At 35.2% G+C, this 13,119-nt stretch overlaps 1 protein-coding gene across 10 annotated transcripts in view; it reads right to left on the reverse strand.

Annotated features, from left to right (window-relative positions):
- Positions 1-13,119, reverse strand: part of PTPRK (protein tyrosine phosphatase receptor type K) — a 562,311-nt gene that overhangs the window by 267,811 nt on the left and 281,381 nt on the right. For all 10 annotated transcript variants that reach the window (XM_055114112.2, XM_008952978.5, XM_063605453.1 and 7 more), the window contains exons 4-5: positions 11,525-11,606; positions 9,046-9,161 (exon numbers count right to left, since the gene is read on the reverse strand). In XM_055114112.2, the coding sequence (XP_054970087.1) occupies positions 9,046-9,161; positions 11,525-11,606 (198 nt within the window). The remainder of the gene's footprint in view (positions 1-9,045; positions 9,162-11,524; positions 11,607-13,119) is intronic.

The following is a 13,119-nucleotide window of genomic DNA, read 5'->3' on the forward strand; positions in this document are numbered from 1 at the left end:
GCATTGATCTCTTTACGGTAGGAAGCCACATAAAATCAACCAAAATGACTTCAGGAGTATTTAACAATTCTAAAAAGTAAATATGATTAAACTTTCTGATGCTCATCGTTACATATCCAAAATGCCAGAAAGCAGAAGAAAAACCTTATAATCCATGATACGAGATCGGTGACTTTATCTCAAGACCTATAAGCAGAATTCTTTATATAAAGCTATGCAGAAAGAAGATAAAGCTGTGAATTAGAATATACCAATGGCCCAATGAAAAGCAGGACTGCCGAGTGTTGGCTCTTAGCTACGAAAGAGAACATGGTCTCTTAAGTGGATCAGAATTAACTGTAAACCAGTATATACATGGCAAAATCACTACTGCTTAGACAAAAGCAGAGAAAATTAGAATTAAATAGCAAGCTACTATTCATCTATCAGCTAAAGTTTAGAGCAGGTGACAAGAAACTAGGAAAGCACAAGGGACATGGTTTGCACTCCTCACACTCCTGTCTTGTGAGCCAGAAGTTACAGAAGCAGCCAAGGTTGAAGACACCAACAGTTTTCCCATAGATTAATTCTCCTCAGTGACACCTGGGCCACTCAGAGGTTTAAGTTGGCCACAAGCTTTAAATTGTCTTGGTAAACTTTTATTAAAGCTAGAAAGAGTCAAAAGGAATTGAAATGTCTCCTCATTTTGCACTCCTACTGAGGAACACTTACATGAAATTATGAAGGTAGAAAGAGGTAAAAAGTAAAACAATGGTTCTAATAGACAAATGAGCTCCAAAACTAGAAATTGAAAAAACAAACTCATTGACTGTCTTTTAAAAATAAACTCTAAGAAAATGTACAAAGCTGTCTATATTACTTCACTCTCACATCTTCCCAAATTCTATAAAATGGTGCAAACCAGGCCCAAAATCGTTTTGTTTCTTAATTTGTCCTCTCCTTTGCTACTCATGGATTTTCCAATGCCAATGGCACTGTCCGGAATCAGGCCCTCATTCCCTGATGACTGTAATGAGAACAGAAACCTCTTCCTCTTCCAGCAGTCTCCACCATGGTCTAGTACCAACTTTTCCATAAATTCTATTTACCTCCACTCCTCATGGTGAACCTTCCACTTCAGTAAGATCCTTCTCCTTCGGTTCCTATCCTACGTCCCCACACATACAGACGATGTGCTTTCTGCCTTCTGAATCTGCAGTAGTAACCATGCCCACTTTTGCTTATTCAAGTACTATGTACACTTCAAGGTTTCAATCAAGTCTTCTCTAATGATTTCACCAAACACTCCAGTCCGCGTTGCTCACGCTCATCTCTGAAACAGTACAGTCCTTAGACTCTATACAGACTTCCCATACACAGTTATAGAATCACGTGTCAGGGCAAAAAGTATCTTAAAAAGTAGTTAACCTCAGGCTCAAATGTCTTCTACATCTCTAACATATGCTTACCCAGATTATGCTTGGATACTTGGACTAATTGTAATTTTACTACCTCCTGGAGCAGCTCATTGTAGTTTTCAACAGCCCTACAATTACAAAGTTCTCCCTTATAATCAGCTTATAGCTCTCACCATAAGCTTCAAATCATGTCATTATTATACTTTAGGATCTATAAGGAGGAAATTAAATCCATTTGTATATTCCTTACATTACAAGGTAGTAAATAAGTCACTTACCTACCTAATCTTCTACAAATCTCAAGATATATTTGTGCCATGTGCCTTTAGCAATTCTGACATCATTGCTCAAGTTTACTCACTGTCTTGGTAATTATATGCTACCGTTTGTTATTTTAATATTTCAGAAGTGTGTTAGCCATTCTTAAAGTCTTTTACCTAGAAAATGTCAGAACTTTGACCACGTCCAGACATTAGAGCAACTATTATATTGTATTGCATTGTTTTTTCTTTATGCATGTTACCTAGCGTGAGCTGATCACATATTATGTATTTAATCAAGTTGACTTTAAAAACCTCCTCTCAAAATAGTTTCCAAAGAATTGCCTACTGTAAACTGCAGTTCCTAAGCATGCAGTAATTTCTTCAGGAAGCTTACCTTCATTATAATAAGTGGAAAATTATCATTTTTTTCCTAAAATAAATAGTGTCAGGATAGTCTCTTGCAGAAATTAAATATGCTGCAAACATCTGGGCTTGCCAAATGGCAATATAAATAAGCATAGAAAAATGCTATAGCGTGGGGGCATCAGAAAGAGCACTGTGAGCCGTAACTACTAGGCCTCTGAAATGGTGTAGTGCTATGTTTTCATCAGCTAAAATTTTTGTGCTTCCCAATTAACTCAATTGTTTAGAAATCATGCTTTAGATTCCCACTACCATGTGGTGATGTTTGCATGGAGTACAGGAACAAGGCTTTGGAATTTGCCTGGACAGGTAACGCACTATGTGGTCAGAAGTTTTAGACCAACCGCTTTCACTGCCCCTTCACTGAGAACAGTTGGTACAGTAGGGGGTCAGCCTCGCTCTGGTTGTTTTTGAGAGCAATTTGCATCTCATTTTACTGATTTCACTCTCCAATTAGTACTCTCAAGCCATTGCTTAAATTATGTGTTGTTCCATAAGGAATGACATTTCCTTTGGCTGAGCAACTAGCTGTATCACACTATTCTAGCAATGATGAGCCTCACCAAGGGCGAAGCGGCGGCTGACTCTCCTGTTTTGGCAGGCCCACGGAGGAGGCACAGTGCCAGCACCTGCGGCGATTACTGACAGATTGGCCCAATTGCCACAGCTTTGATGACAATCTGCATAGGATTACCAGTCACACATTAAACAGCCTCATTTCAATTCACCAAAACAAATGGTGCCACCAAATCTACCCACACAATTCCCTACTTTCAATAACTCCACTGTTGAATTTCTCTGCCCAATTCAATGATGCATGCCTGCCAAGCGCTGTAATGATGGATGGAGTCATTAGTATTTTAGTTTCTACACCGAACTTGAAGCCAAAGCATATGGTCTGACAGATGTTGCAGCAATAGGCTCTATTTGATTTACTCTGTAGGTGTCCACTTATACTGGACCTTCATAACAGAATACTAATGCATAACTTTCAGTCCAACCCCAGTTACAACCCTTTCATATCCTCAAGTTATAAGGTGTTCTTAAAGCAGAAACTCAGAACATGTTTATTTCAAGTTAGGCTAATGATTACAAATTACCTTTGAATGTAATCAAATCACTTGAAATGGACAAGATGGACAAAAACGCAAGTAATGCCTGTAGGCTATTACCATCTATGGCTTGATTAGCACTGCCAGTAAGTTCGTTATTTGATAAAATGTGTCACTTACTCATTTTTTCCTCATTTGTGTCTTATTCAGGTAAAAATAATTAGTAAATTGGACAGATCTTAATCTTTGACAAATGTCTGTACACTCATAGATCAAGACCCCAGTCAATATATATGACATTAACATTACCCTAGAGAATTTCCCCCTGCCCACATCCAATTAATCCTTATTCCCCACAGGCAACAAGTGTTCTGATTTCTATCACCATAGGTTAGTTTTGTTTCTTATGAAACTTAATGTAAATGAAATTATAAAGGATATAAGCTTTTTGTGTCTGTCCTCTTTCCAAAACCTAATGTTGCTGAGATCCATTCACGCTGTTGCATTATCAGCAGTTCATTCTTTTATTGCTAAGCAGTATTCCATTGTTTGAATGAGCCACAAATTGTCTATCTATTATCCTGTTCATGGACATGTAGGTTTTTTCTAATTATCAGTTATTATGAATAAAGCTGTTATAGGCATCCTTGTACAAGTCTTTTTGTGGGCACATGTCTTAATTTCTCTTGGGTAAATACTTAGGAATGGAACTGCTACACCATATGTTCATTTGTTGCTTATATATTCACTTTTTCCTGCAATCACTTTATCCAGTGTTCATAAGAGTTACAATCTAGTGTTCAGTAGCACCATAGGGTAACTATAGTTAACAATTTATTGTATATTTCAAAATAACTTAAAAAGTGGAATTGGAATGTCCTTAACACAAAGAAATAATAAATACTCAAGGTTACGGATACATCAATTACCCTAATTGGATCATTACACATTATATGCTTGTTCCAAAAATATCACATGTACCCCATAAATATGTACAACTAGTATGTATTGATAATAATTTGATATTAAAAAATAAAAATAATTCAAGAATATTAAAAACATGCAAATATTGAAATATTTGAATATTTTTTAAAAGTTTTGAATTTTAAATATTTTCAATAATACTGAAAATAAATAATTCAAAAAATTCAAAATTTAAAAATAAATAACCAACATTTCTAACCTATAAAAGTGTACAATCTAATTTTTATTTTTCCTGTAAGAAAATTATTTGACACTTCTCAAGAATATAACCAAATGCTTTTTATTATTTCATTTCAGTATAAATTATATGTTATAATTTCACTTTTGATCTTATTTCCCATAAGTAGAGCTTTATCATAGCTTCAAGTTATGAATCACAAATTCCGTATCATTGAAAGTTCCTCAGGAATACAGACATCCTTCCTTATCCAAGGTCGCACTTTGGGCAGTTGCAGTTACCTTCTGTCAATCACAGTCTGAAAATCTTAAATGAAAAATTTCAGAAATAAACCATTCATAGGTTTTAAATTGCACTCCACTCTGAGTAGCGTGATGAAATCTTGTGCCATCCCTCACTTGTTAGTCATCGACATTGTGTGTTTCTGACATCCCAACCATCAAAATCGTCATGGCTCAATGATCTAGGATAGCCCCAAGCAGATGAACCTCCTTCTGACATATTGTCAGAAGGTCAATAGTAGCCTAATGCTACATCACACTGCCTATGTCATTCACCTCACTTATTCTCATTATGAGTTATTTTATCATTTCACTTCATCCTAAGGAGGGTGAGTAAAGTACAAAGATATGCTACAAGAGCTCACATTCATATAACTTTTATTACAGTATATTGTTATAATTGCTCTATTTTATTAGTTATTGTTAATCTCTTACTGTATCTAATTTATTAATTAAACTTGATCATAGGTATGTATATATAGGAAAAAAACAGTATATGTGGGGTTTGGTACTATGTGTGGTTTCAGGCATCCACTGGGCTTTTTGGAATGTATCCCCCAAGGATAGGAGAACACTACTACAAAATTAAAATGGCTTAGTTCTAAAACTTAGAAGATTTAAAAAATGTCTGTTCATATGGAAAAAATTTACAAATAATTAACCAAAAAATGCGTTTATATCCAGAATACATGCTACTTCACTGAGCTCTCAATTGAAAAATAATCTGGAAGTTCTCTAAGGGTGACTAAAGACTTTGTTCTAAATTTCTTTTTTTTTTTTTTTTGAGACACATTCTCGCTCTGTCACCCAGGCTGGAGTGCAGTGGCATGATCTCAGCTCACTGCAACCTCCGCCTCCCGCGTTCAAGCAATTCTTCTGCCTCAGCCTGCTGAGTAGCTGGGACTAGATGCGCACACCACCACGCCCGGCTAATTTTTGTATTTTTAGTAGAGACAGGGTTTCACTATATTGGCCAGGCTGGTCTCCAACTCCTGACCTCATGATCCACCCACCTCGGCCTCCCAAAGTGCTGGGATTACAGGCGTGAGCCACTGCGCCTGACCCTAAATTTTTTTTAGTGCATAAATGTACCGCATAACATATTTTTAAAAACTACTTTCCAGAAAACCTCATGATTTCACCATATTTTTAGTCTACTGACACTCAGGCTTATAAAAACATTTGATGTTGTTTTACGTACCATTAGTTCATTTAGCATGTACAAGAAGGTTGATCTACTTCAAATACTCTATAATTATATAATCCAATTCTTACAAGAAAGATCATTCCCTACAGATACTTTCAGAACTACCATGATATGCATTATGAAATTATCCTAGATTAACTCAGGCAATTCATTGTTTGTGTTTTTCCCTGCATTTTTCAATTTACTCAATTTGTATATTATTTTAGACAACAAAAACGACTGATATATTAATTATAACCTAGAAAGAATACAGAAGTGAGAGAAATTTTTCAGTTTTTCCATAACAAATTATTTAAAATATCAAATATGATCAAGCATTGTGTTCTGTATACCTTTCACAGAGTTACAGTATATCATTTTTCCTTTGAAATAGAAAATTGGCTGTTTTTCTAGTCTTTGTTACTTTAGCCCATATTTAGACAACATTTTGCCAATTGAAGCTCAATACTACATAATGTAAGTTATTTGGAGGACATACAAAGTTGATTGCCATTTGGTATTTTACCTGACCATGGCAGGTATAACAACTGTTGTATTATTCCATTACCTCTGTGATAGACTGCAGTGACCTTTCATTGAGTGCTTCAAGTACATTCATTCTCAGTACTAGCAGCAGATATTTTGAGCATTTGTTCTCACAATGATACTTAATTTAAGGTACCATTTTTCCCCATGCAAAACGAATTACAAGGCTTTTTCATCTTCCACACAAAAAGGTTATCAAGGCCATGTTTCAAGCCACCAAAAATAACGTAAAGACCTAGTTTAGCAACTTACAGCTGGAAGGGATTTTAGTGTCTATTCAGAATCTCCTTTTATAAATAAGCAAATTGAGGCCCAGAACACATAAATGAAATCTCTAAGGCCACTGCAATTAACTGGGTTAAAAGGTTTAGGAGGGTTAGAGTAAAAGTTAGAATTCAGAACTGAGCTTCTTGAACTCTAGGCTGTTATTCTACATGAAACATACATATTATACAAAATGTTATTCATACATATTGCATGAGTTAGCTGGTAGATTCACTTTGGAACCAGAATTCTTCCTGCTTTATTATGTTTTTTTTTACTTTTGGCAAAAGTTGAGCAAGTTTTTTAAGTCACTGCCACCTTCTAATTGATTGATATATAGATAATGATCAATCTTATCTGGTTCATTTTAAAATAATTTCATAATAAAAGTTTTTATTTTAATTTGAAAACACCCTTAGTAATTAATAGATTTCAATATTTCTTGTACATGGAGAAGACTGATGTAAGTGAATAAGTTAAGGTAATTGATGTGGTGTTATTGAAAAAGGTAAAATAGCTTTTGAATAAATTAAGGTGAATATGCACACTACTGAAGAATGAGGCAATGTCCATGTCAAAGTGGAAGAGAAATACATAAATTCACCATTCTGTAGCAAACGCCAAAAAAAAAAAAAAAAGAAGAAAAAAAAAAGAGGTGAGGTAGGGGAGAAAGCAACATAGAAGTTTCATAGAATATTTTACCTCTCATCTTTGTTACAAAAATGGCAGGAGGAAAATTTTTTAAAACCATCATGAAATGGACTATCTACAAAATAGAAAGCAAACAAAAAAAAAATGAGCAGTATTTGGACTACCACCCACTCAGACCAGCAGGGTCCAGAAAGTCTTTGTTGCCACAAGGCAGCTGGTGACTGAGGATACAAAACCCTTTTTATTTCAATGTCACATTAAATCCTGAGGCATAAAACCAAGGGCAGACCTACAGAGCCTCTAGATCTCCAAGAAAAGACTATATAGCTCACAACTAAAGCCAAATGCCAGCTAATGTTCCCATCTAAATGAAAAAATCACTAGCAAAACAATTAGAACATATATCTAAAATCATTTTTAAACTTTTATTTAGGCATAGGAAGAGAAATAAGAAAACTGACTTGACATTTATTTGATAAAACAGGTTGCACATTATACAACATGCTTTCCAGGAAAAATTATCCTATTTTTCAATCTCTGTAGGAGAAATTACCATAATCACAGAAAAAAGGGACCCTCATTTCCTTTTCATATTTGGACACAAAATATGGTATCCCGACACTTGAAAATCAAATAAGCTATAAAAGTAGTAATAATTAGATTAATATGAAGTACACCTGTTGTAACCTCCAATTGGAATGCTGGAAGAACTTGATGAAATAACACAAATATAACACCCAGCATATCAGTCATTATACAAGGTATTATTTCAATATTCATTTATTATAACCTTTATTACAACCACCTGCAAACTAATAGTTATCCCCAACACTACTTTCACCTATCTAAAGGATGTAGTAAAAAAAAAACATGATGCCTATGTTGAAGAAATTAAACTCATCTTGTTTTTTTTTTTTTTTTTTTTTTGGTCTCTATTGGCATTCTCCTGAATTTAAAATTTACAACTTATTAAATCTCTTTCCTCATTCTGATGCAGAGAACCTAAAAAATAATAATAGAGGTGCTCAGAGAATATTATTACTTACACATCATCTAGCTTCAAATATTTCGCTCAATAGCCATCTGTTTTAGGTCCAGCTTCCTGGCTTTAGAGCTGCTCTCAGCTCCTCCCAGCCCCCAGCACCCTAGCACTGACAGATAGACTTTCTATAAATTCTCTGAAGGCAAGGCAGATTTCTTAGTCTATAGTTTTATCTCAGATTCTTTTAAATCTGTTTATATGCACCATTTACAGTTCCCCAACATGTATGTTAAATCATAATTAAATACAAATGTATTAAGGAATTAATATGTGAAAGGCAAATGTCTTCACCTCAGATCTGTGATTAACCCTCAAACTCAAAAATTTAATTGGCTCTCTTCCAATTCATACTTCCTGAAATATTCCCAAGGGTTTCTTAAAATACTTTAAAGAATTTATCAGAGTATGACAGCTCCTACTTAACTCTTGTAAATTCAGTTTTAAAAATATTATTAAATAAGAAAAAATATCATTCTTATTCATATTTCAAATGGATCTACAGAATTTTTTGCAGTTTGAATATAACAGAGAGAATTATTGTGTTTCACCAGATCCTAACAAAAATACTTATTAATTATTTGCCCATGTGTTTTATTTCAGAAAAGGAAATCTCTAACATGAATCTGTAATTAAACTCACGCAGACAGCCTGTCCCACTACATGCGCGTGCACACGCACACACACACACACTCAAAAGGATGAGACAACAAACAGTCCTGTTGCAATGTTTTTAAAACATAAAGTATACTCTTTAGCTCAGCTGCCAACTTGGCCTTACCTGGAGCCATAACTTGTTATGCACAGCATCTCTCCCTGTGGCAATGCACTGAAATGTAGCGTTTTGCCCTGCATTCACCTCTACATCCCCTAGACGGAGGAAATGAGGAGATTTATCTGTGAAGGAAGGAAAAAAAAATGTATTTGTTTTCACATGAAGAAAATATGCCATGTTACTTTTCTCCAGCTGAATGTTATCATTAGTGTTTTTACCTTTGGCCAAGACTAACATCAGAAAGAAGAAAACTGAGGGGCTTTTTTGTGCCGGAAGACACCATTTCCTCTGTGACTCTCATAGTTCTCTTTTTCTCAATAGCTCTATTACTTACTGTTCCATAATTGCTGGAGTATTGTTCTCTACAGAGTGAGCACTCAACAATTGCTGCTGAACTGCTGCCATAGCATGTTGTATATGGGTGATAATAAAACAGTTACAAACTTACAAGTCAAAGCAACCAAAAGAGATTAAATTGACATGAAATCAGAGCCTAATATAAAGATATAATGAAAACATAATGATTTCTAAACTACTGGCAGTGACACGGCCATTGAACTTATTAGGCTACATTTTAAGCAGTTAGATCTTTTTTTAAAAAAAACATCAATAGTTATAACCCTCTATAGCACTTCAAAGAACAAGGGAATATTTTTGCTTCTTAGAAAAAGAACACCAGCTAAACTGGTAAACTTTTTTTCTATTCCATTATAACCATAGTATAGTAATCCAAAATAAATACCCATATTAGACTAACAAAAATAATGACTGCAGTCAAAATATAAGTAAGATTTATGACTGACAAGTATCCTCTGAAACTACCTTTTAAAACTGAAGCCTCATCCATGTTTCCCATTGAAAGGAAATTTATATGAACAGCAAAAGCTAAGGCTCATGAGTAAAAAGAAAAGTTCATGGAGGGCCATATCACCCTAAAACTGCTGTTGTGCTCAATCCGCCATTTTCTATGTACTTATGAAAGCCTTTCCTTAACACCTATCATTCAAGAAGTGAAAAATAAACAGTAGATAAAAACACAGCTCTCTTAAACTACAGATTGAAAGAACTTAGTAAGGCAGCTTGAACTTTAAATGAGATGATTTTGTTCTCTCTTTTCTTAGAATTTACCAACCACCACGTGGTATATATAATCTGACCCTTACTGGCTACATCTTTCTCTAGTGCCTTACCTCTCAGGAAGAGATTTAAAATAAGGAATTCTTGAGTTAGAACATAAGCTAAAGCAGCAGTTCTCAATTTACGAACTCTAGACCAGCAACATCAGCTGCACTGGAATCAGAAATGCAAATTGTCAGGCCCCACCCCAGACCTATTCAATCAGAACCAGGGGAAGAGCCAAGGAATCTGTGATTTACCACAGCTGTAGGTGATTCTGAAGCACACTAGAGTTTGACAACCACTCAGCAGGAGCACAGGTCTTGGCCCTCACAAGAGGCCCCAGCCTGCTGCTTACAATGTATTAGAGATGCTTCTCAGGGAGGATTGCTGAACAGATAACCCAGAATTCACGGGCCCTATAAAATGCTGCTTTTGGGAAATATAGGCAAAGTCTGAATTTATGCCAGCTGTTTTTTGCCTGGCTCTACTGAATGCATGCAGTAATTGTTTTTCATGGACTGTGATGTAAACACAAATTTAGGTACACCATCTGAAAACCAATCAATGTGCCTCTAAGGGCATAACAAAACTGTGTATTAATAAACCGAGTTTCTTGTTTTGTTTGCTTTTTTTTTTTTTTTTGAGATGGAGTCTTGCTGTGGTAGCCCAGGCTGGAGTGCAGTGGTGCAATCTCAGCTCAGTGCAACCTCCACCTCCCAGGTTCAAGTGATTGTCCTGCCTCAGCCTCCTGAGTAGCTGGGATTACAGGTGTGCACCACCACGCCTGGCTAATTTTTTTTTTTTTTTTTTTTTGTAAGTAGAGATAGGGTTTCACCATTTTGGCCAGACTGGTCTCAAACTCCTGACCTCATGAGTTAGCCAGACATTTATTATGACAGAGGAGAAAAAAAGTAGTCCTAAATTTGGAATAAGGTGAACTAATTATTTCTCTTCATTTCACCCCAGCCCTCAACTCAGATCAAATAACTTCATGAGGCTTCTTTATATTTTCCTTTCTGTTGAACTCTGATTTGCTATTCTTCTCTGTTTTTCTAGACAATTTAATGATGCCAAAAAAATGAACAAGTCCTACTAACAGCTGCCTTTGCATGTATATTTTGTTCTCAGTAATGAAATAATTTAAAAGAATCTCCTAATAGGTATACAATTAGTTACAAGTTTGAAAAATATGTGATTCAAAAACTCTAGAAATATATCAGTTTCCTTTTAAAACTCAATAGAAGGCTAGGACTAACAATAACAAGAGAGACAGCAAAAACCAAGTGATAAACAATCAATAGTCACTGCCAATATAAGGCAAGTGTGGAAAGGACATAGAAAAATACAATTCTTAATCACAACCTACCACAAGGATAACTCAGTACTTGGATGTCATCAATGGCAATATAACCACTTCTCCCTCCTGAGACTTCAGCTTCAAATATTACCTGTCAAAAAGAAACAGAAAATATTTACAACAATAGTTTTCAAGGAATTTCTACAGTGGAGGGGAATAGCTAAATATATGCAAAAGTAAATCTAATTTTTGTTCAGTAAGAATTAAAAATTTAACCTTGTAAGTAATTTCCTAACTCTTGTACAGGTAAACAAATCAAAATACAAAATTTGAAGAAAAATTACGTTACAGAGGTTAAGCAGCTTAAATTTTTTAAGCAGTTATTACCAAGTATTGTTATATATCCTGAATAGGCAATATATAGGCAGACATAGAAAATCTCTTTAAAGGTAAACTTTCGCATATTGATTTTTTCCATTTTTGTTGTTTACTTAACATACGTGGAGCACCTACTATGTGCCAAGCAGTATGTGAACCACTGAACACATTAGTAAGATAATCTGAGTTTTAAACAGCTGAATTTTCAAGGATGAGTGTCAACCAATAGATTATTGATGTTCCAGGCCAAAGGAACAAACACAATGAAAAAGATTGGGATGGCATGTTTGGAAAACTAAATAAATATAATCTCTATGGCTACAAAGGCTCAAAAGGGAAGAGATGAGATTAGAGACATAGGCATGGAGGGCCTTAAATACCATGAGGGTGAGGTCAGGAGTACAGCACTCAATAGTTTTATATCCAAGAATGTTAAGAAAAAAAAAGTTTCTAGATTTAAATATAAGTTCATTTTACAGTTTTGTAGTTATAGTCAATAGCAAAGCTTGATATGGCCTTTCTTTTAATGTGTGCTGTGGCTGGGTGAGGTAACTCACACCTATAATCCTAACACTTTGGGAGGCTGAGGCAGGAGGAGCACTTGAGCCCAGAAGTTCAAGACCAGCCTGGGGAACACAGTGAGAGCCTGTCGCTAAAAAAAAAAGAAAAGAAAAGAAAAGAAAAGAAAAGAAAAAGATTAGCTGGGTGTGGTGACACATGCCTATAGTATCAGCTACTTCACAGACTAAGAGACTAAGGTGGGAGAATTGCTTGAACCCAGGAGTTCAAGGCTGCAGTGAGGTAGGATGACACCACCGCACTCCAGCCTGAGCGACAGAGCAAGACCCTGACTCTAAAAAAAAATAACAATAATAATGTGTGCTGTGACTTTCAAGAGAAAACAGATTTAGCATTCAGCACTTCAATGTTGTATTTGATTCCTTTATACATGGGGATACATACATTATTTTGGAGTATTTGCAAAGCATTTTAAAAATGTAATGAAAGTTGATGTTTAAAGTAAGAATAGAATATAATCAAATTGGTCTAATAGAAACATATTTGGCTATAAAGTGAAAGATGATACGGAGAGAAAAAATAAGTCAATATGCTAGAAGTAGTGGGAATGGTGAGATGAGAAGAAAAAGGAAAGATAAAAATAATACTAAAGAAGCAGAGAAGGTAGAACTTACTGACTCAGTTGTGAAATATAGGACAACTCAATGATTTCTGGCTTAGACTACTAGGTGAATGATGCTGTCAGGATTCCTTCTCAGGACTAGTGA

Source organism: Pan paniscus, chromosome 5 (assembly GCF_029289425.2).
Source record: "Pan paniscus chromosome 5, NHGRI_mPanPan1-v2.0_pri, whole genome shotgun sequence".
Classification (NCBI taxonomy): domain Eukaryota; kingdom Metazoa; phylum Chordata; class Mammalia; order Primates; family Hominidae; genus Pan; species Pan paniscus.